The following is a 25,517-nucleotide window of genomic DNA, read 5'->3' on the forward strand; positions in this document are numbered from 1 at the left end:
CTCTGCCTAAGCCTCTGCTCCTATCCTCTGCCTCTGTTACCTTCTTGCTTCTAATTCTCCAACATGGACCTTGATGACTTACAGAAGCCTGGAGCCCAAATTGCTGGCAGCCAAAACACTCTCTTATTTTCCTTAAGGACATGGAGGATCTAATCTTCCGGTTTTTCAGGTAGGTGTGGTGAGGGTAGCTATGTTCCCTATCTCCGAGAAAAGGTAGGACAAATATAACAGCTAAGTACTCCCATTAAAAAAAACCAGTCTTTACACACAGGTCAGGAATATGGGTCTAACTTCGCTGGCTACAGAGTCGGTAAGGGTTTTCAAGCCATGGTGGCAGGCGATCTCTCAGCTGTGGTTCTGGAAGACACAAGGAAAATCACATCTCTTGACCCAGGATGGGGTAGGGGCTATGGAGAGGAGAGGGTGGACAGATGGATGCAGAAGCAGCGTGGCTGACACACGCCACAATACAAATGGGTCTGAGGACGTTGTGCTGAGTGAAATCAGCCCCTCACCAAAGGGCACATGCTGTGTGAGTCCACGTCTACGAGGTGGCCGGAATGGGTGAATTCAGAGACAAAGCAGAACAGTGGTTACGGGCTGAGGGCAGGAAATAGGGAGTCCCCTACCCAGTGTTTAAAGCATACAGAGCTCAGTTTGGGATGATGAAAACATTTTGGAAACAGAAAGTAGTGATGGCTGCACAACCATGTCTCCTACCCAGTGTTTAAAGCATACAGAGCTCAGTTTGGGATGATGAAAACATTTTAGAAACAGAAAGTAGTGATGGCTGCACAACCATGTGAACGTGCTTCATGCCCCTGAACTGTACACTTAAAATAGTTAAAATGATAAATTTCATGTTATGTGTATTTTACGATAAAAAAGAAAAAAAGAAAAACCAGATCAAGAACAACAAGGCTAAAGGGACAGACCACGCCCCCTCTTCCCCAAAGCACCAATAAAAGGAGCTAAGTGAACTTCATTTGGCAAAACGGGATCCTCCCTGTGAAATTACACATACTTTCATTTAGCAGCATCATTTAAAAAAAAAAAGTTTAAAAAGTACTTTAAGCATATGCCCTACTTCGCAAATTGGTAAGCAATCTTGCCCAATTAGGATGGAGAGTTTCCAGTTATCCCTTTAAATGGCTTCTAAGGAGTTCTGCTTGGTCACGTGCTTGTTTCTGTCCAGGGGCATCCTGGTGCTGCGAGGCTCAGTTGTGCAGAAGCATCAGCCCACAGGTCCAGGCACGTCCCCACACGTGCGGTGACTAGGCATCAGATGCCACGAGACACGGGTCTGGATCCCTGAGAGCCACCTTTTCCCTCTCCATCCACCTTGCTTTCTCACCACCCTCACACTTGCAGGCTGCTATCTGAGCCCGAATACTCCAGCTCATAGTGCTCCAGATCTGCTGCAGGTCTTTGGAGTCCTTCTTGCTCCCAGGTATGGCCCTGACTTTGGGAAGCTCCCCTGGTGACAGGGCCAGTGGACTCGGCCCTTGACCACGGCTCTTCCTCCATTCTACCCCAGAGAGCAGCCCTGGCAAGAGCACCTTGGCCTAGGCCCTGCCTCCAATTCTGACTTTTGACCCCAAAGGGGCCGATGGGGCTGTTTCTCACTAATGCAGCTGGCTCTGTAGCTCTACATTTTAAAAAATGTGTTGGATTGGAAAAGACCTATGATTCTGCTTCAGTTTAATAAAAACAGACTCTAGCTTTAAACTTTATGATTATTCCACTGTGATGACCCCTCAGAGTCTCAGGCCTGGGTTTTCCCACCTCTTCAACTCACACACCTTACCACACTGCTAGGTGCCTGGGAATTAGTAAGAAGGAAGCCAGCAAGAGAAGTCTACTAAATTTAAAGTGAGACAGAGGAAGGAGGTAAAACACATACAGCCACAAGAAAATGTGAACAGGCTAAGCTGTCCTGTTAGAGGAATTTTCAGATTACATGTAAAGCCAAACTATTTATAAGACATAACCCTGAAACAAGCAACTAAGAAAGGCTGAAAATAACGGAGCTGGGCAAAGTGGCTCCACACCTGTCATCCCAGCTAACTGGGGAGACTAATATGGGAGGATCTCTTGAGCCCAGGAGTTCAAAACCAGCCTGGGTAACATAACAAGACCCTGTCTCTGAAAAATTTTTTAAGAGAATTAGCCAGGTGTGGTGTCATGTACCTGTAGACCCAGCTACTTAGGAGGCTAAGAAAAGAGGATCACTTGAGCCCAGGAGGTGGAGGCTGCAGTGAGCTATGATTGTGCCACTACACTCCAGCCTGGGCAACACAGCAAGACTCCATCTCTGGCGAAAAAAGAAGAAGAAAAGAAAGAAAGTATAAAGATATATCATGCAAATAACATAAATGCAAAACATAAAATGCACAGAAAACATAAATGGAAATAGCAATATTGGTATATAAAATGTAAGCTTCTAGATCAAAAGGATTAACTGAAATAAAAGGTAAAAACCACCAAGAAGATAGAGCAAGGAACCTTTATGTATGCTTCAAAATATCTGGAACATAATCTCTCAGCAATCAAAGCTTTTGACACAAACCACAGTCAGAGTAAGAGATTTCAACGCACTTGACTCAGAATCCAGCAGATCAAATGGCCACATGGGGACAGGGGATACTTGAGCTCCCATTGAGGTAACTGGGACCACTGATGGGCCTTGGGCTGCTCAGGCCTTAAGCCCTGAGAACAAGTGGGGGCCTAGCCTTACCTCTATGCAACTAACAGGTCCTTTCAGAGGACTTTCACCAAACAAAAGAGCATCAGTTCCAGGGAAAATGTAAGTCTCCACTTTTAAACTTTTCACAAAACTTGTCTGAAGCTTAAATGAAAGGTTTCCCAACTTCTACCCAACAACTTTTTGGGGTTTTCAGGTTTTCATTTGTCAGATTGGACAGAGTTTTGCACCTAGAGTATAAAACATTCTCTTTGGCTAAGAATTAATTATGTCACTAATCCTACTATAGAAGGTGGTAAAATAAATACCTATTACCCTTTTTACTATATACAGATGATACAGGGTTTTAGAGCTCACTAATATCATAATGAAAACAAAAACAAGCCTTATTGACACAAAACTTCATTTATACCAAAGCAAGCAACAACAAGCCAAATGTCTCTTCATCAATAATAAGAGTATAAAAAAATCATGTTTCACATTAAAGAATAACCATAATCGAGTAGAGTTTCCTCCAAGAATAACATACCGTGACCAAGTTGGAATTTTGCCCCCAGATATGTACAAGTGTTTCCCTACTAGTAAACGTATTTATGTTATTAATTACATAAATGGGTCAAAAGAGAAGAAACCATATGGATAGCTCATTAAATGCTAAAAAGGAATTTGATATAATTCGTATCTATTTCCAGATTTAAAACATCCCTCAGTAAGTTCAAACAGATGCAAGCTTCCTTTAGTTGATAGAGTATTTACCACAAAACAATACAAAAATCTTATTTAGGTGATTTTTAAATTATTTAACAATATTGTTAAATCTTATTTGGGTGAGATATTACTAACAGAAATAAAACAAGAATATCCACCATCAACAGCATTATTCAACAGTGACCTGGACTTTCATGAATGCAATAAACCAAAAAAAGTACATGAGGTATAAATATTAGAAAGAAGAAACCAGGCCGGGCACAGTAGCTCATGCGTGTAATCCTATCACTTTGGGAGGCCAAGGCAGGTGGGTCACAAGGTCAGGAGATCAAGACCATCCTGGCTTACATGGTGAAACCCCGTCTCTACTAAAAATGCAAAAAATTAGCTGGGTGTGGTGGCACCCCCCTGTAATCCCAGCTACCTGGGAGGCTGAGGCTGGAGAATCACTTGAACCTAGGAGGTGGAGCCTGCAGTGAGCCAAGATCGCGCCACTGCACTCCAGCCTGGGTGACAGAGTGAGACTACCTCTCGACAACAACAACAACAACAACAACAACAACACAGAAAAAAAGAAACAAAACTATCGTTATTTGTAATAGTTTACCTAGAAAACCAACAAGCATTCAAATAATGAAAAATGCCAGGTTATTAAAATCATCACAACAACGCATGCCACAGTGCTGGCTGACACTCACAGGACCCTGCCTGGAGCCCAAAGCGCTGTGTCACATTCAGGTCATGTTCTCATTTCTCTGCTCGGCAGTAACCTGTGGCAGAGGCCAGACCACAGAGCCACAGAAGGGAACAGCAACTCCAGACACCACTCAGTTCCCATTCATACCTGGGTCTATCAGGTAGTTTGAGAGAGATGATTAAATAATTGATGCTAAAATAGCCAGCCATCTGCGGAAAAATAAAACTTGACCTAATAAACACAAATGCACTCCAGAAGGAACAAAAGGGTGTGTGTATTTGTATATAATATGGTCTATATGTAAAGGGTACCTGGAACCTCTGTAAATATCCTTAAGGAAAAAGGAATAAAGCTCTCTGAGGCCTCCAGGCAGATGGCAATGAAACGCAGGCACTCATAATCTCATTCCCTCATGAAGCCCCCGGAAAACCACAGAAAGGAATTCCCCGCCCCGCAAAAGGCATTAACTGACAAGGACAACGGGAACATGAAAGAAAACAAAAAGACAAAATGTTGGCAGCTGAAAAGTCCGATGCACAAGAGATAACTAACATAACAGACCTAAGCAAACGAAATACCAAGCCAGCAGCGGGGAAGGGCAAAGACCCAACCTGATTTATGGTGCAAAATCCCTCAAAGACACAGGAAATTGGTGGCAAAAGGTGCTTCAGGTTGGGGGATGAAGGTGGTTAAAAACAGGAAGACTGGGTTGGAGATCTGTTTACAGAGCAGCGAGAGCTCCAAATGCTGTCTCTTCTGTGCACACCCAGAGGATAGTGAGCAGTTGAGGCATGAGCGATTCAGTGAAAACAAGGGAATTAAGTGAATTTACATGGTGAGGGCTGAGGTAGTCACTCTCCACCCCCAGGCCTCTTCTCTTTTTTTTTTTTTTTTTTGACAGAGTCTCGCTGTGTCACATAGACTGGAGTGCAGTGGCGTGATCTCGGCTTACTGCAACCTCCACCTCTCAGGTTCAAGAGATTCTCATGCCTCAACCTCCCGAGCAGTTGGGACTACAGGCATACACCACCATGCGCCACTAATGTTTTCAGTAGAGATGAGGTTTCACCATGTTGGCCAGCCTGGTCTTGAACTCCTGGCCTCAAGCAATCCACCCACCTCAGCCTCCCAAAGTGCTGAGACTACAGGGGTGAGCCACTGTCCCTGACCTCCAGGCCTCTTTTCTGATTAGGTCCCTCAATCCTGATTGCCAGGTTGATGGCCTCCAGCAGGAGACTGGAAGGCCCTTCTCTGGGGGAATGGATGTGCCCAAGAGGAAGGACCTAAAGACACTGACATCAGGAGTTCGTCATGGACATGCTACAGGAACAGCTCTCTACTACAAAGACCATAGTCGCAGGCCTCATACACAGGCCCAGGCAGGGGTCACTTTGCAGAGCCTCCACCTAAACATGAGCAGTCAAACCTCAAGCATAAAGACAGAGACCTAAAGATACCAATAGAACAAAGGGACTATAGGAAACAATCTGCATAGAGAGATTTGGTGAGAAAATCAACCTACAATCCTTAGTGAAATTCATATGTAACATTATATCTATGAAACAAGAACAGGATGGTATAAAAAATTTCAGGGAACAAAAAAGAAATCATAGAAATCAAAAATATGATAGCAAATATTATCAATGGAATTTTGTTTAGTCTTAAAAAGGAAGGAAATTTTGACACATGCTATAACATGGATGAACCTTGAGGAGGACATCATGCTAAGTGAAATACGCCAGACACAAAAGGACAAATACTGTATGATTCTATTTATACGGGGTACCTAAAGTGGTCAAATTCATAGTGATACAAAGTAGAATGGCTGAAGAGGGAAATGTCAGGTTAGTGTTTAATGAGTATAGAATTTAAGTTTTGCAAAATGAAAACGTTCTAGAGATTCGTTACACAATAATGTGAATATACTCAACGATACTGAACTGTACATTTAAAAATAGTTAAGACGGTAAATTTTATGTTATGTATATTTCACAATTAAAAAATTACTGAAATGATGTAAAAGCAAAAAAAATTGCAGAAATTAAGCATTTAATAGAATTTGGAAGATTAAAGTTAGGGAAGCCTCCCAGAAAACAAAACTGTAATGCAAAGAGACAGAAAATAGGAGAAAAAAGAATATGATAATTAGAGGGCCAGGCCACAGGGACTTCCAGAAAAAGAAAACAGAATAGAAGAAATTAGCAGTGAAATAATTCCAGAAAATAGTTATGAATTACCATATTGAAAGGGTGCAGTGAGTGCCTAGCATGATAGAAAAGACAAAACTTAAGCTATAGAGCAAGGCACATCACCCTGAAATGTTAGAATCCTGGGGACAACCAGAACCTCCGATGAGCTTTTGAAGAAGAAAAAAATCACAAAGGACTGTAATCATTTTGTTCCTGCTGCATCACTGGCAAATGGAAGACAATGGAGCAATGCCCACAAAATTATGAAGGAAAATAGTTTCTGACCTAAAATTTTATACCCAAGGAAACCATCAAGCATCAGGGTAAAACAAAGATGCGAGGTCATAAAATTTTACCTTCTATGAACCCATTCTCAGGGAGATACTGAAGGGAAAAAAAAGAATAGGATGTAGGATACAGAAGACCAAAAAAGAGAGAGGCAAAGAACAGGGAATCTGTGCACGAGGCATGGAGGGCGGCCATGATGGAAGGGGTGAGAGGCTCCAGAGAGATCTCCCTAGGATGACACTGCTGCGATCCCTGACCCCTGTGAAGTGTGGGGATATCTCACAAAGAGTTGGGGTTGAATGAGTGTCATTTACATAGAAAACTAAGTAAAAAGACAAAAACAAGATGATTTTCAGGGGGCAAGTAACAGGTTGTGTAAAAGAAAAAGCCACAGCAGTGTATACTATTACATGGCTAATCTATGAATGACACAGCATCTTAATGTGAACTCCAGATATGCACAATCACAATGAGAGAATGCAAAGACAGGAAGCATGGGGGGGCGGGGTGGTGAAAAAGAAATAAATTCTCATCTTTCACAGTTGGAGATCAAAATACAAAATCTAAAATGAAAAATTAGCAATAGCAGTTGATAAACGTGTTATTTAGCAACGTAGAGGTAAATGCCAAAAAAAAAAAAAAAAATCAACAAGGCGACTTGAAAATGCTTGACTCTGGGGAGCAGGACGCAGAGCTCTCAGGCCAGACTGACTGCTTTGCTCATCAGGATCTCTGCATACCTGATTATGGGCACACAGAGCTTTGATAAAAATAAAAACCAAAAGAAAACCAAAAAGAGCTATCACAAATTTTGAGGAAAAAAGACGCACACACAAATAGAAAAGCAAGCAAAGCAACTGTACTAGTAATTCGCAGAAGAAAGATATAAATGACTAACAAGTTGATAAAAAGTGCTTCACCGCCGGGCGCGGTGGCTCAAGCCTGTAATCCCAGCACTTTGGGAGGCCGAGATGGGCGGATCATGAGGTCAGGAGATCGAGACCATCCTGGCTAACACGGTGAAACCCCGTCTCTACTAAAAATACAAAAACTAGCCGGGCGAGGTGGTGGGCGCCTGTAGTCCCAGCTACTCCGGAGGCTGAGGCAGGAGAATGGCGTGAACCCGGGAGGCGGAGCTTGCAGTGAGCTGAGATCCGGCCACTGCACTCCAGCCCAGGAGACACAGCAAGACTCCGTCTCAAAAAAAAAAAAAAAAGTGCTTCACCTTCATCTGCAATGAAAAATTTAAAGAAATGCCATTTTCTCCTCTTAGGCTGAAAAAGATCAAAAGAATAGGTGTATCCAGTATTGGGAATGTATAATCTTGTACACTGTGTAGAGAAGTATAAACTAAATAAACTAAATAACCTTACAGGAAGGCAATTGAGAATACATATTAAAATAGAAAGTGTAACACACCCTTTTGCAAAAGCAAATTCACTTCTAGGAACTTACTTTACAAAAATTTAGCATTTAGCATAAGCATAAAAATGCATGGTAAGTGACATTCATCATCATGGCATACTTTGTTTTCCAGAGACAGGGTCTCTGTTGCCCAGGCTGGAGCGCAGTGGTGCGATCATAGCTCACTGAGGCCTTGAACTTACTTCTGGGCTCAAGTAAGTCTCTGTCTTCAGCCTCCTGCACAGGGAGAGTCATGGGGGTTAGTTTTAGAATTCTTCCTGTCACACCTACCCTCCCGGCTTTCTGTCCCTTCAGAATTCTTACTGGAAATCACATTACAAATGGAAATTTTTCCATCATAATAGAAAACTAGGTCTTCCAAATCCTCCTTCCCTGCTTTATTTCTCTCCACAGCAATACCCCCTTCAAATGTGGTATATATGTTACCTTTTATTTCAGTTAACTGCCAGAACCCATGAGGATGTAAGTTCCATGAGAGCAGGGACTTTTGCCTGTTTCATTCATTGTGGAATTCCCAGCACCTACAATATTACCTGGAGCTGAACAACATATGGAAGGAGGCTGAAAGAAACCCGCGATGACACAAATAAACAGAGAAACATTCCATGCTCATGGATTGGAAAAATCATATCATTCAAATGGCCATACTGCCCAAAGCACTTTACAGATTCAATGGTATTCCTATCAAACTACCAATACCATTTTTCACAGAATTAGAAAAAACTATTCTAAAATTCATATGGAACCAAAAAAGAGTCTGAATAGCCAAAACAATCCTAAGTAAGAAGATCAAAGCTGGAGACTCCTATTACCTGAGTTCATGTTATATTCTAAGGCTACAGTAACCAAAACAGCATGGTACTAGTATAAAAACAGACACACAGACCAATGGAACAACTTAGAGTACCCAGAAATAAAGCTGCAAACCTATGATCATCTGATCTTTGACAAAAACAAGCAATGGGAAAAGAATTCCCTATTCAGCAAATGCTGCTGGGATGACTGGATGACCATATGCAGAAGATAGAAACTAGACCTCTCTACCTGTCACTACACATAAAAGTTAACTTAAAATGGATTACAGATTTAAATATAAGACTTCAAACTATAAAAATCTTAGAAGAAAACCTAGAAAACAGATTTTTCAACATTGGCCTTGGCAAAGAATTTTTGGCCAAGTCCCCAAAAGCAAGTGCAACAAAATAAAAAATTGACAAGCGGGATCTAACTAAACTAAAGAGCTCTTCACAGCAAAAGAAACTATCAACAGAGTAAACAAATAACCTATAGAATGGGAAGAAATATTCACAAACTATGCATCTAATATCCAGAATCTGTAAGAACTTAAATCCACAAGCAAAAACTCAATAACCCCATTAAAAAATAGGCAAAGGAGATGAACAGTCACCTCTCAAAAGACATATAAACATTCAATAAACATGCAAAAATGCTCATCATCCCTAATCTTCAAAGAAATACAAATCAAAACCACAATGAGATACCATCTAACACTAGTCAGGTAGCTATTAGTAAAAAGTCAAAAAATAGCAGATGCTAGTGAGGCCACAGAAAAAAAGAAATGCTTATACACTGCTGGTGGGAATAAAATTAGTTCAGCCCCTGTGGAAAGCAATTTGGAGATTTCTCAAAGTACTAAAAATAGAACTAACATGTGACCCAGCAATCCCATGACTAGGTATATACCCAAAGAAAAATAAATTGTTCTACCACTCATATGTTCATTGCAGCACTTTTCACAGTAGAAAAAACAAAAAATCAACCTAAGTACCCATCAATAGTGGGTTAAAGAAAATGTGGTAAATATACACCATGGAATACTACGCAGCCATAAATCATGTCCATAAAACGAATAAACATGGATGCAGCTGGAGGCCATTATTCTAAGCAAACTAACGCAGGAACAGAAAACCAAATACCACATCTCACTTATAAGTGGGAGCTAAACATTGAGTACATATGGATATAAAGGGTCAGGGGCAGTGGCTCACACCTGTAGTCCCAGTACTTTGGGAGGCCGAGGTGGGCAGATCACCTGAGGTCAGGAGTTTGAGACCAGCCTGGCCAACATGGCAAAACCCTATCTCTACTAAACATGCAAAAATTAGGCAGGCATGGTGGGGTGTGCCTGTAGTCCCAACTACTTGGGTGGCTAAGGCAGGAGAATTGCTAGAACATGGGAGGTGGAGGTTGCAGTGAGCTGAGATTGCACCACTGCACTCCAGCCTAGGTGACAGTGAGACTCTGTCTCAAAAAAAAAAAAAAAAAAAAAATCCATCTCAAAAACAAAAAAAGCCACATGGATGGCAACAATAGATACTAGGGACTACTAGACAGGGGAGGAAGGGAAGAAGGCATGGGTTGAAAACCAACCTACAGAGTACTATGCTTACTACCTGGGTGACAGGACCCATCACTCAAGCCTCAGCATCGTGCAATGTACCCTTGTAACAAACCTGCCCACTCACCCCCTGAATCTACACGAAAGTTGAAATTATATATATATATATGGAGGGATATAACACAACCTTTCACACTATACTTTGATGAAATAAAAAGAAAGTTATTTTAAGTCAAGAACACATGGTTCCTGGTTTTCAAAAAGTTTTCACCAGTTATTTTTGGCTTCCTAATTCTGAGAGAATAAGACTATGAGGCGTCTCAAACAGGTCTAGACATATTTTGTGAAGGGTAAATAAAGCAGACACATGTTCATATTTCTAATTTTACAGAGATTTAATGATGAATGAAAAGTACTCTTCAGGCAAAATGAGTTTTGGGTTTCATCAAACATAAAATGTTTTGAAAACTAATCTAAGATCTTCACAAAAACAAAAAAAAATCACTCCAGCAGGAAATACTGTTCTTGTGATCCTGACTGGAAATATCTTATTGCCTGTCTCTTCCCTGCCTTATAACAAGGTTACATCATAGAAGGCCACTCCTTCTGAAAATGTGAATTGTCTTTTCATGTCCACTCTGGCAGCTGCCTCGGTCTATTTCTGTCAGGTGGGGGACAGCACAGGCAGCATCAGTAGTGTCATTCTTGAATGATGGCTCCTTTTAAATGTTTTCTGCAATTTCCCATTACCATTCCTATTTTCTTTACGCTAAACCTCCTGCAGGCAACCACCTCCCTCTGGTTTCTTATTCTTTCCCGTGTCCTCAGCGTGGTTGATGGGCTGGGGGAGGCTGTAACCAAGGGGTTTCCTTCATGGCATGGTCTAGCCTTGAAACAGGGCGGAGGCAGAGTGGACAGGGTAGCAGGAAGAATAAGTAAGGGTCTGAGGCGAGTTTATACTTTGGGAGCCTCTATTATTGGACAGTAGTGTGACAGATTTTTCTTTTTTTTTGGACCCACACTTGTGTGTAGTGGCGCTATCTCAGCTCACTGCAGCCTCAAACTCCTGGGAGCAAACAATCTCCCGCCTCAGCCTCTCAAAGTGCTGAGATTCTTTTTCTTTTTTAACATAAAGTGAAAAGAAGGTAATGGCAAAGATACAAGATACGTATACTCTGGGTAGATTCTGGTTTTAAGACATTTGACTGCTGACATGACAGAGACTCCCAGCCCTGCTAATTTAATATCTGGGCTGGATCTTGGCTGAGGCTGAGTGTTTCTTGCTAGCTTCTTTAATTTTCCGTCCCCACCTCCCCAAAAAGTTTCAGCCTGGGAAGGGAGTATTATGGTGCTGGAATCTTCAGAAGTTTTAGCAAAATATTGTAAGAATGCAATAGGAATTGCCAATTTTAAAGAGGGTATCTATTTGCGTAAGAAAAGGTGCTCAGCCGCCCCAGCCAACAGGAAAATGCAAATCAAAACCACAGTGAGATAGTACTACACATCATCCACATGACCCTGAGTAAAAAGACTGACAATAATAAGTGTTGATGAGAATACAGAGAAATAAACCTCTCATAAATTGCTGGAGGGATATAAATTGTACAATTACTTCAGTCATCTGTTTGGCACTATCCACTACATTGTTTGCATACCCTATGGCCCAGGAATTCCATTCTTAAATATGTGTCCAGCAGGAATGAGCACATATGTGTTTCAGGAAATACGCACAAGAACATAACAGCATTATTCATAATAGCTCCAAACTGGAAATGATTCAACTGTCCGTCAATAATAGAATGAATAATGGTATAATCCTACAATGGGTTACTAAATGGTGAAGAAAATGAACAAATTACAGCTACATGCAACAGTGAGGATAAATCTCACTGACTCAATACTGTGTAAAAAAAAGCCAGATGCAAATATTACATAGCTTTTTTTATTCCATTTGTAATAAAATTCAAATGCAAGCAATACTAACATAGTATTTAGGGATGCATACTTTTGTAAAAATCTGGAAGGAGAATTGAGGACAATGGTTATCTGAGGGAGTACTGAGGGTTATGATGGGAAAGTCATAGGAAGGGTCTGTGGGAGCTGGTGATGCTCCTCTTCTGGATGGGAGTGGTGACTGCATGACTTTTCACTTCCTCACAGTTCAAGAAACTATGATTTATAATTTGTGCATTTTATCTTTGTGTATTTCACAAGAAAAAAGCTTAAACTTACATCAGGTATTACTTCCTTTTCTGACTTTCACAGAAAACAGATACTGTCCTAGAAAACAAAAACTCTCAAACTAAATGCAAACAATTCTCAAAGCAACAGGAAGAAAATGTTTGGAGAAGTTTTGGAGGCCCAGCTACATAGGACCTTTATGTGAATTAGGCAGTGCACTCTTCTTTGGGAGGATAATTCAGCAAAAACGGTCTTCTTGGGTGGAGGCATCACTGCTGGGGGAGCTCGTGTCTGCTTCTGAGACAGCAGGGATGGGGCTTGGCTTCAGCTCATCCCCACTACAGCACTGTTTCATGCATTCCCACTGATCACAAAACCCACACCACTACTTCACTGACATACCTGCTAACAGTCATGCAAAGAAAATAGCCACAGTGTTTTTCTGTAATCTCATAATGTGTAAAAGAATAAACGAATGTTTAATTCTTTTACTTAAATAATTCCAGAAACTGGCTCTAGGAAATCCAACATATCCAACCAAAGTTGTGAATGTCCCACCTCAGCAAGGAATGCTAAACAACAGCATAGCCTTGCTGCCACTGACCAGAACACTAGGTGGCCCATTACTCAAGACAACCATTGCCAGCAGATAAACTGACCCACATCTCCTACCCCTCACATGCTCTACCCAGCCCAGTCCACATTCTCTACCTTGATATCAATTCCTGCACTTTGCTTAATAAATCCCTACCAGCTCACTTCAAGGACTCAGCCAGAGAATCCTCCCTCTCCTGTGCTTCCTCCCTCGTGCCTGAGGGATAAGGGCATAAGCACCAATAAAGCCTTGTTGGGAAAACTCTTTTGGCCTCATGACAATTTCTATTGCATTGAGAGCCCAAGAACCTGTGGTCAGTAACACTCTGACCAAAGGAAAAGGTCCCCTTCCCTCGGGAGATGCAGCTCTGCATGCAGCCATACATTTGGTGGGTGGAGTGCAGACTGTTTTTCAGTTGCATTTGCCTCTCTGTCAGGGTGCCTTTGGGCAGTGCACAAATATCAAACGCTCCCTGGCAGCCCTGCTTAGGAGAATAGAAAGATGATAATTACATGCATACTGGCCCACCAAGCACAGGCACACATAGAACATGTACTGGCACAGGACTACTACTGCCCAGGGCCAGCTGGAAGTTGGCTGACATTGTCCCTTACCGCATAGCCTTGTGTCTTCTTCTGGCACCATTTCAGTAGCGCATTGCGCTTGGAACCACCATATTCCCGGGCCAAGGCTGCCAGAGGGTCTTTTCTTTCCACACTGGTTAGAAAGAAGAACACATGGTAAGGAGAAGATGCTAACACTTAGAATCTTCAAATACACAAGAAATAAATACCTACTTTAGAAAAGCAAAAGTCTAGTTTATCCAGCAAGACTCTAAAGAAATTAGTCACATTACTATTTTATGATATCTCACAGTATAAAATAAAAATTAAATTGTGCTTCCTGACCATCATAAATCTGGGGAGAGTTTTGTTACATTTTGTTTTAAAATCCATCTGTTGCTCATCCATCTAGTCTTTCAATTGTATACTTAAGTACAATATCATTTGAATTAAAGATACATAAACAAAACACACCCTACATGTTTCAAGACTAAACCAGTATCTACATAAAATGTAAAAGGTAGACTGGCTGGGTGCAGTGGCTCACATCTATAATCCCAGAACTTTAGGAGCCAAGACAGGAAGATCTCTTTAGCCCAGGAGTTCAAGACCAGCCTGGGCAACATAACGAGACCCTATCTTTAAAAAAATAAAAAATAAAAAAATTAGCTGGGCATGCTGGTGAGTCCTTGTAATCCCATCTTCTCAGGAGGCTGAGGAGGAAGGATTGCTTGAGGCCAGGAGTTCAGGATTGTAGTGCACTATGACCGTTCCACTTCACTACAGCCCGGGCAACAAAGCAAGACCCCATCTCCAAAAAATAAAACAAAATAAATTGTAAACGTACATTGGAAGGGCATATTAAAAACACCAGATATCCTGCCATTGTTTATCCCAATAACATAAATGTAAAATTGAAATAAGAATTTTACTAATTTAACTTTTCATTAAGAAAGGTAAAATATCAGTAGCATATTCATACACACATAGCCTTTTTGTATGCATTTCTGGTATGAAGAAAAGGGCAATTTCAGAATAGCACTAATTCTGGTCCTTAAAAGCTCTTTTGATTATTTAAATCTCTTGCACAGAAACAGGACAGTATGTAGTATCTGGGGCTTTACATTAAACCTATGAAACACATGACTTCATCTATTTGGGTCCAAATATATGCTATACCCAAAGGTGTAACAAGACCTGAATTTATTCAGACACTTATAAATCCTTCTATAATACCCATATTTGTGATATTTATTAAAAAGCTATTACTCCTAAACTAGCCAATTTTGTATATTAATCCATCTACTCATTCATAACTTTTACTGAGTGAAATACTATGTGTGTTGCACAACGCAAGGGGCTGGAAGAGATACCAAAATGTAAGTTGAACATTTACTGTCCGCTAAATTATAGCATAAATGGAGACAATGGCATGTACTGTGCAACAGTGTTCCACACTACAGAGCAGTACAAAAGTGAAACACCCAAAAAAGTGTAAGATGCCAAAGTCGGAGAAGGGATATGTCGATGTACCAGGTGTTAGGTACAACTTCATGAAAGGTTTGACTGTGAAGGAGAAGCAGTATTTAGGGTATGAAAGGAGAAAAGAAAAACGATTCAGGCTAGAACCTTATACATAAAGACTTGCAATCAGAAATGGTCATGTTATATTACAAAGGCAGAAACTAAAACAGGCTCAGGTGGAGGGAGGCACGGGGCCATTCTGGCAGGTGGGTGGGGTGGTGCTAAGTCGTGAGGCACCTAGAAGACCAGGATGAGGAGTGCGGATGACAGAGTCATGTGAGATTTCTGCAAGGTTTGCGGCAGGATGTGCTCAGTGCTTCAGAAAATTAACCAACACAGAGAAGCAGGGAAGACACTTGGAAGAGAGGAAGCAGCTGAAAGAGGTTTGCTGTGGCCTTGGCGACCAGGGGCACTGGAAAGGGAGGAGGTGACAGAGGTGTGGGAACAAAGACCAGCTCTTAGTGACCACCCTGCTGGTCTTGCCATCCTCTCCCTCTGCCAACTCCTCCTTCACATCCCTGTGAAAGTCCTTCTTAAACACTGATTTCAAAATGTCTCTCCAATCCTTAGATGCCACTGTTTTGGGATGAATCCTCCTTAAAATGCAGGTCCAATCTCACTGTACAACCTCAAAATCCAAAACAAAATCCCACAAAATTGGTGGTACCCCATTGCTTTACCAAAATAACACACAAACCTCTTCCTTAGCAATGAAGACTACTTACAATATGCCTTCCAGCTGGAATGTTCTAGTCACCTATCCAACCACCCAACAAATACTGACAGAGAGCTTGTTATGCATATGTATGGCAGGGTCCCTGCCCTCAGGAAGCCCACAGTCTAGTCCAGACACATGACACCACCCACATTCCCTGAACACTATTCCACAGCGTGCTTGTAATGGCACCTTTAGAGCCCTTGGCAGAAGCGCCACTTCTCTCTAGACTTCTTGATCCAACTAACAATCTCTCAACACTTTGCTTATGCAGTATTGTTTTTTACAGCCCTTAATTTCATTTTGCACACTACTACTATCCACTGTCCTCCTTTTAGACTTGCCAAGGGCAGGCACAGTATCTTAGTCATTTTCATGCAAGAAATATTTGTAGAAGTAAATTGGCCATGGGGACAAAACAGAAGGAAGAATAAAAGGTGATTAGCCCAATGTTTTTCTGATTTCTTATTGTTTGAAACACGATACCTGAGTTTGCTTTGTGGTTTCCATGACCTGGTGGAAGCACTCAGCAGTCTCGTGTCCCCAAAACCCAGAGACGGGGGTCTACTCAGTGACTCCAGTGAGGGACTCTTGCGGAGGTGGGGGTCTGGCTTCAGGGTCTCAGTTCTTCCTTTTAGAATATCTGTGGGAACAACCACAAAATCACCCATTCCTGAAGAAGCAGCTCTTGATTGCCATCATGCTTCATTCTCAAATACAATTACCATTCCCATTTTCCTCAACTACAAACATATATATCGTTTCTGAAGTAATAAAAATGCAATAGGGATGTGGATTCTACAGGCAGGACCACTACATCATTTATAGCATCTAACGCCAAATCAATCTCTTGTTCAAAAACTACTGTGAATTTCAAGATGATGTCACCAGAGTATTACACCAAGCACATGCCCTTCTAATGGCCTTGTGCAAGTGCCAGCAAAGCCAGCCCTGTCCCCAGGTAATATCTTTTAACTGACAGACATCTGAGAGAGAGTGGCAGGAAAATGCCTCATGTGATGATCAGATCACAGGCAGCAGTAAACAAGAAGCTGGGAACCAAGAAGAACTACTTTACAAGAGAAAAGGCCATTCTAGCCATAGGGCCTGGCTTGCTAAAAAAGTAGAAATCACCCTTTCAAGGCTCTTTTCTGCTGTCATATTAGTCTGAGTCAAAACAGATAATGAAATGAACTGAATCCTCCAGATGATACTTATTTTTCTTTTTCTCTTCTAGAGACGGGGTCTTGCTGTGTTGCCCAGGCTGGATTTGGACTTGACCTCCTAATGATCCTCTGCCTCAGCCTCCCAAGTAGCTGGGACTACAGGAGAGTGTACCACCATGTCTAGCCAGATGATATATCTTAAAGGACCATAAAAGTGTGGAAGAGGAGAAATTTTTCAAGATTGTCTAGTTTATATTTATAGAGGAAACTGGAGCTCAGAGAACTAAGTGCCTTATTCAAAGCTACAGAGCAGACGAGGGACCAGGATGAACCCACAGTTGCCGCCCAAGACCTGTGAATAGTCACAGAAGAAAATAATCCGTCTACAGCTCACAGCCACCATTTAGGGGCAGTAAAGTTAGGACTGAGGCTAGTCAGCTCTAAATAGCAGAGAAAAATAGTATTTACATCCAAGAGAACAACAAGAACATCACATTAATCTACGGTTTCTGCAGCTTCCAATGACCTCAATGTTGACAAGCAATTGCTGGGGATTGCTGGAAGCAAGTAATTGTCACTGTGATCCTTTGCTGTAATAACAGTAAACAGAATCATCCAAGCAGACAGGTGCCTGGTGGGGGCTAAGTAGGGAGGGCTATCAATGAGGTATTAATTTCAGAGCAATAAGCTATTGTGGTCTCAAGTTCAGTATGTATCTTGTCAACTAAAAGAATGGTTTCTTGGCCAGGCATGATGGCTCATGACTGTAATCCCAGTGCTTTGGGAGGCCAAGACAGGAGGATTGCTTGAGGCCAGGAGTTGAAGACCAGCCTGGGTAACTTAGTGAGACCCTGTCTCTAGCCCCCCAATAAATTTTTTTAATTAGCCAGGCATGGTGACATGTACCTCTAATCCCAGCCACTTGAAGGCTGAGGCAGGAGGATCATTTGAGGCCAGAAGTTTGAGGCTGCAGTGAGCTATGATAATGCCACTGTACTCTTGCTGTGTGAGAGCAAGACTCTCTCTCAAAGAAAACCAAAAAGAATGCTGTCTCCACACAATAGGAAACTTTAAGGCTAGTGGAACAGAGAGAAGACACAAATATTATCTGCCAAAGGCTTACCTAGTACACTTAAAAATGGTTGATACAGTAAATTTAATATTATGTGTCTTTTACCACAATTTTTCAAAAACCCCACACCTATCACTATGTGTGCAATCAAGTTATTCCCTCTACACAGCAAGCATGGAGACTGTGAGCCAAGTGGGCTTCCTGCTATGCTCTGGCCTCCTCCACTCCCCTCCTAGTATGGGATACTCAGGACTGGTCTCCTGGAGCATAGACTCTCTCATTTCTCTACATCCACTGAACTCTGTCTCTGTTCTTACACTCTTGACTTTACACTGGCTTTTGGTCTTCATTTCCTTCTGCTGGAAAGTCATTATTATGACTTGGAGTGCCGTATAAACTTTCACCACTTCTTTAGAAAGCTATTACTCAGAGCAATCACCAGCCTCAGCACCAAGAGGCACAAGGCAGAAAGACCATCAGGAGACTTCCTGGCCCCAGAGCCATCCAAAATTGCTGCAGCCTTTATAAGTCACTCAATTTCTGTAGGGCTTGAATATCTTCCACATAGAATTCGAAGAATGGGCTGAGATCATCTTCAAATTCTCAATTGTCAGTGTTTATCCAACTCTAAAATCCTTATTTAATTCCATGAAAAAGCAAAGAAGATTCAGAGGGGAAAGTTCCCTCATAGAAACAACTATTTTAAGAACAAGCCTGATTGTGTTCGACCAAGATCTGAAGGAAGTACAGCTGTAGAAATTTTATTTTATGCTTAGGAACAAAAGGATTTCTGTCTACATGATCCAGACTTCTGGCTTTCTATCCTTCCTACAGGGAACAGTAAACAGTCCATTCACTGTTCTCTTCGCCTTTTTTATTTCCTAACAGTGACCACGTAGACACATACATAGGTTCTAAGCCCCATATTCTGGACAACCTTAACCTCCCACTAGGCTCAAGCACTGTTGTCCTTTTAGTTCTGGGCAGGTGAACTGGGTCAGCAGAGAACAGCAGGTGAGATGTGCATGGCAAACACTTCCACAGCGCTCGCCACATGCCCAGCATGTTCAAGGCACTTTAACATGCCAACTCAATCCATGATATGATCCTAGGAGGTGGACCGGATTATTTCCATTTTAGAGATGAGGAGACGAAAGCACAGAGAAGTGGGGTGATGGGGCCAAAGCCAGGCTGAGCAGCAGTGCTGAGACTCAAGCCCACATGTTCCTTCCTGAAGGCTGTTTCACATCAGCCTGTGACACAGGAGATGTGGTGTGGACGCAAATGTGATGGGGGTCAGGGACTGCTGAATGCAACCTCCACTTTACAACCAGTATTTGAGTTAAGACAAAACGAAACAAATATGTACACACACATACAAACACACACACACATATGGTATAACAACAGGAAGAGGATTGCACTAAAAGACCAATACCTTTAAAGAGGCAAATTTTAAGAATTGCGGAAGCAGCAGACAAATTCAAAATCTGGGAAGTTTTTTTTCCCTTAGTTACTTTTTAAAGATGAGAAAATATGCTCTTGAGATTCAGTTAAAAAATAACATGCCAGGTACAGTGGCTCACACCTATAATCCCAGCACTGTGGGAGGTTGAGGCAAGAGGATCACGTGAGGTCAGGAATTTGAGATCAGCCTGGGCAACAAAACAGACCATGTCTCTAGAAAAAGAAAAAGAACACAACAAAAACAAAATTGGGCCTGTCTCCCTAGCACAAGGACACTGAGAAGTGCAGCTGGCAGGAGACAGACGCTTTTTCCTTTAGTCAGCTGCACTGCTTCATCTAATGTCCATGACGTGTACATTATTCAGGGGTTGAAATCACTTGCAAGAAATGCCACTGATTATTTTTCTAAGCTCAGTTTCATGCAAAGAAATGAAGAAAAGTTAACTGCACGGAAAGATAAGTCAAAAGTTCTTATTGTTGACATGATTTACCTGAGAGGGGAAGGTCGGGAAGGTCCAAGCGTTGAGTCACCCCTCTGCTGGCTGGCCGCACACTGCTGTAAGTCGAATGCCTCTGTAAAAACCAGGAGGACACCAGCATGGTGAGATCATAACATCAAGAACAGAACAAACACAGATGTGTGTGTGTGCAATAGTTCTTAAACACAGTGGAATAACCAGGGGAGTTTTTAATTAACTCATTTATTTGTTTTTTTTTTTTTTTTTTTTTTTTTGAGACAGAGTCTCGCTCTGTCGCCCAGGCTGGAGTGCAGTGGCGGGACCTCAGCTCACTGCAAGCTCCGCCTCCCGGGTTTACGCCATTCTCCTGCCTCAGCCTCCCGAGTTGCTGGGACTACAGGCGCCTGCCACCTCGCCCGGCTAGATTTTTGTATTTTTAGTAGAGACGGGGTTTCACCGTGTTAGCCAGGATGGTCTCAATCTCCTGACCTCGTGATCCGCCCGTCTCGGCCTCCCAAAGTGCTGGGATTACAGGCTTGAGCCACCGCGCCCGGCCTAACTCATTTATTTGAATAGGTAATACACGCAATAGACACTATCCTCAAAAGCAATAAAAAGGGCAAATAGTGAAGAGAAAGTCTCCTTTTCCTTCCCATCTCCCAGTTCTTCTCTCCAAGGGCAATCATTATTAACTGGCTTTGTGAATATCTTTCCTGGAATGTTCTATGTATATTCAAGGATGTTTGTGTAAGTATTCTATTTTTAATGGTCAATAGGTATATGAAAAGATGCTCAACATCACCAATCAGGGAAATGCAAACCAAAACCACAGTGACATGCCACCTCACATTTATTAGGAAGAGCATCATCAAAAAGAAACAGAAAGAGAACAAGTGTTGGTGAGGAGGTGGAGAAAACGAAACTCCTGTGTACTCTTGGCAGGCACGTACAATGGTGCAGCCATTACACAGAACAGTATGGAGGTTCCTCAAAAAATTAAAAATAGTACAACCAAATGATCCAGCAATGCCACTTCTAGGTATTTATCCAAGAAAACTGAAAACAGGATCTCAAAGAGATATTTGCACTCTCATATTCATTGCAGCATAATTCACAACAGCCGAGACGTGGAAGCAACCTGTGTCCACCACCAGATGAACGGATGAAGAAAATGTGGTACAGAATATACAATGGAATATTATTCAGCCTTAAAAAAGAAGGAAATCCTGTCCCATGCTACAACGTAAATGAGTCTTGGAGACATTATGCTAAGTCAAATACGCCAGTCACTGAAGGATAAGTGTGGCATACCTCTATGTACGTGAGGAATCTAAAGTAGTCAAAATCACAGAGACAGACAGTTGAGTGGTGGCTCCCAGAGGCCTCAGGGAGGGGAAGTGGGGAATTGTTCCGTGGATACAGAGTTTCAGTCAGGCAAGATAAAACTGTTGTAGAGGACAAAAAGATGGCAACAATAGACACTGGGAAGTGCTAGAGGAGGGGGAAGCAAGGATTGAAAACCTGCTGGGTACTACGCTCACTACTTGGGTGATGGGATCAATCATACACCAAACCTCAGCATCCCACAATATATCCATGTAACAAAACTGTACATGTACACCCTGAATCTGAAATAAAAGTCCAAATTAAAAACAAAAAACTTCTAGAGACCTGCCATACAATATTGTGCTTCGAGTTAATAATACCCAAAAATTTGTTAATAGGGTAGATTTCATGGTGCATTTTTTTACTGCCATTTAAAAAAGCATTTCAGAATGCAAGTCAGCATGATATTATTCAAGGAAAAACCTTGAAAAACACCCTCTGTTTTTTTATAAACACAAATGTTATCATAGCATTACACTGTTTTATATACCATTTTGCTTCTTTCACTTACTGTATCTTAGAGGTCATTCTATACCCACCATTACACACCATCTTGGCAGCTTTCCATGAGAAGTGCCACAAGAGACCAAGCAAGTGGCTCTGGGCCAGATGGCACCACCCACCTGTGAGACCCTGGGTTGCTTAATTCTCTGTGTCTTATTTTATCTATAAAATGGCAATGATACTAAAGGTACTTACCTCAGAGGGTTATGGGAGGATTAAATGAGTTAAATCTAGTTAGAACAATCAAAACACAGCCCAGCACATGGTAAGCATTCAGTAGATCTTAGCTATTTTCATTACCATAATTTGTTTTACTGATTCTCTATTGATATTAATATTAGGAATAATGCTGCAATGAACATCCTGGTACATTTGTCTGTGCAGGGCCATTCTGAGGCTTTACAGAACATTCTTTCTCTTAGAGGCTCTACTTTATAGCATACTAAACACAATTCCATATATCCACATCCCACAAAAATATAATGGTCATGGTATACAGTTTTTTTTTTTTTTTTTTTTTTTGAGACGGAGTCTCGCTCTGTTCCCCAGGCTGGAGTGCAGTGGCCGGATCTCAGCTCACTGCAAGCTCCGCCTCCCAGGTTTACGCCATTCTCCTGCCTCAGCCTCCCGAGTAGCTGGGACTACAGGCGCCCACCACCTCGCCCAGCTAGTTTTTTGTATTTTTTAGTAGAGACGGGGTTTCACAGTGTTAGCCAGGATGGTCTCGATCTCCTGACCTCGTGATCCGCCCGTCTCGGCCTCCCAAAGTGCTGGGATTACAGGCTTGAGCCACCGCGCCCGGCCTACAGTTTTCAAAAGTAGTTTTAAATCTTACTTTTGAAGTTGGCTGAACAAAAGTGACAATATGGGGCATTCCTACCCCATTCGCAATCTTGTGGGAAAGCGTCCGGTATTCCACCATTAAGTATGATTTTGCCATAGATATATAATAAAGACCTTTTGTCAGATTAAAGAATTTCCCTTCTATTCCTAGTTTTCTAAGAATTTCCATCAAGAAAGATATTAATCTTTATTGAATACATTTTTCTGCCACCTACTAAGATAACTTTTTTTTTTTTTTTTAATATAGAGTCTGACTCTGTCGCCCAGGAGTGGAATGGCATGAACTCAGGTCACTGCAACCTCCGCCTCCCAGGTTTAAGCTATTCTTGTGCCTCAGCCTCCCAAGTAGCTGGGGGTTACAGGCATGCGCCACCACACCCAGCTAATTTTTGTATTTTTAGTAGAGACTGGGGTTTTGCCATGGTGACCAGAGTGGTCTTGAACTCCTGGCCTCCTGTGATCCACCTACCTTGGCCTCCCAAAGTGCTGGGATTACAGGCATAAGCCACTGCACCCGGTCAACAATATTCTTTTTATACCTTTGTTAATGTGGTGAATTACTCTGCTTGGCTTCAATAGTTAAAACCACCTTCCATTCCTGGAATAAACCAAACATGACATGATCTTTGTCCTGTTATCTCTGAATAAGGTTTTCCAAGATTTTGTTCAGGATTTTTGCAAAGAGGTTCGTGAGAAAGACTGATCTTTTAATTTTCTTGTCTATTAATGTTCTTGCAAGTATTAGGGATGAAAGCTATGCTGACCTCTTTCCTAGTCTCTGAATTTACGTAAGATTGACATTATTTCTCCCTTAAATGTTTGGCAGGTTTCATGGTGAAGCCACAAGGGCCTGGCATTTCCTTTAAGGAAAAGATATAAATTATAGATGATTGAGATTTTCTACTACTCTCTCCTATGTAAGTTTAGCAAGTTACATTTTTCTAAGATTTTGACTATTTCATCAATATTTTCTAATTTATAGCACTAAGTGTAACATATAATATTCTCTTACTATTGCTTTAATAATTATGAAATATTTAGTGATGTATCCATTTACAAATTCCTGATACAGGTAATTCTGCATTAGCTTTTCTTGTCAGGTGTTTTGAATTTTAACAGCCTTTTAAAAGAACAAACTCCATGCAGAACTCCTTTAAATAGTCTTTTCACTGCAAGTATCCTAGGAAAAAACATACGGTTTTGTTGGACTGAAAGCATCTTTCTTTTGTGTTCACCTTTGAAGGGTATTTTCACCAGGTACAGCGTTTTGAAGCATATTTTCACCATGTAAAGGAAAGCAGGTTTCTTTCAGCATTTTGCAGATGTCACTGCATTGTCTTCAGGGCTTCCATCATTTTTGTTGAGAAGAAAGATGTCAGTTTTGCTCTTGCTCCTTTGACATTAAGGTGTCTTTTTTCTTTTGGGTGCTTTTAGGATTCTTTCTCTTTCATTTCCAGCAGTTTTAACCTCATGTGTCTAAGTGGTTTTCTTTGTACTCATCTCACTTGGGGTTCATATTGTTTCTTGAAACTGGGCTTGACATCTTTTATCAGTTTTGGAAATTCTTGATCATTATCCCTTCCAATATTGCCTCTGCCCTTTTTCTCCCCTTTTGGGGACTCCAATTACACATGAGATCTTTTTATTCCATCCCGTATGTTTCTTATGTCCTTTTCTCTATTTCCTATCCTTTTTCTCTGCGCTTCAGTTCAGATATTTATACTGACTTGTCTTCTGTTCTTTAAGTCTCTCTTTAACTGTTTAAGCTATAGTTAAACTTTATTGAGTCTTTAATTCGGGTATTTTATTTTTAAGTTATAAAATCTCAAATGGATTCTTTTTTTATAGATTGTGGTTTTCATTGTGGTTTTCTGCTAAAATTCTCTACCTTGTCACTTATTTTGTTGACAGCATTAATCTCAGGTGTTTTAGGGTCTATGTCTAATAATATCAATATCTGAATCTTCTGTGTCTGTTTCTATTGTCTATTTTTTCTCTTGGTTTTTCATCACTTGGTATTATCTATTTGTATGCTCCGTTTTTTGTTTTATTTTATTTTATTTTATTTTGAGATGAAGTCTTACTCTGTTGCCTAGACTGGAATGCAGTGGCAGATCTCAGCTCACCACAACCTCCGCCTCCTGGGTTCAAGTGATTCTCCTGCCTCAGCCTCCTGAGTAGCTGGGACAACAGGCGCACACCGCCATCCCGGTTAATTTTTGTATTTTTAGTAGAGACGGGGTTTCACTATGTTGGTCAAACTGGTCTTGAACTCCTGACCTCATGATCTGCCTGCTTCGGCCTCCCAAAATGCTAGGATTTCAGGTGTGAGCCACTGCACCCAGCCATGCCTGGCATTTTTTAAAGTTACTATATGACATTGTACTTTTTAAAATGTGGCTATAATTTAAGGATCTAGATGATGCAATTGTCCTCCAGAGAGTATTTACTTCTGCTTCCAGAAGGCAGTTAAGATAGGGGAAGAACATCTAAATCCAAACCCATGTTTCTATGAGTTTTAAGACTGAATAAATAAAAGACTTCCTTAAGATATTTAGGGAGAATATTTTAATCATCTAATAGCTAGAAAGACATTTTAAGGCAGGAAACAAAACAAAATCTTAAAACACAACACAAAAATGTAAAATTTTTCTTCAGTAAAAGATAACTATT

The 25,517-nt window shown here is 41.3% G+C and overlaps 1 protein-coding gene across 3 annotated transcripts in view; it reads right to left on the bottom strand.

Annotated features, from left to right (window-relative positions):
* The window catches only part of SPECC1 (sperm antigen with calponin homology and coiled-coil domains 1), a 227,679-nt gene that overhangs the window by 34,712 nt on the left and 167,450 nt on the right, over window positions 1-25,517 (bottom strand). For all 3 annotated transcript variants that reach the window (XM_026448174.2, XM_026448175.1, XM_026448176.1), the window contains 3 exons: window positions 20,145-20,226; window positions 16,435-16,591; window positions 13,761-13,863 (listed from right to left, as the gene is read on the bottom strand). In XM_026448174.2, the coding sequence (XP_026303959.1) occupies window positions 13,761-13,863; window positions 16,435-16,591; window positions 20,145-20,226 (342 nt within the window). The remainder of the gene's footprint in view (window positions 1-13,760; window positions 13,864-16,434; window positions 16,592-20,144; window positions 20,227-25,517) is intronic.

This window comes from Piliocolobus tephrosceles, chromosome 16 (assembly GCF_002776525.5).
Source record: "Piliocolobus tephrosceles isolate RC106 chromosome 16, ASM277652v3, whole genome shotgun sequence".
NCBI classification, from domain to species: domain Eukaryota; kingdom Metazoa; phylum Chordata; class Mammalia; order Primates; family Cercopithecidae; genus Piliocolobus; species Piliocolobus tephrosceles.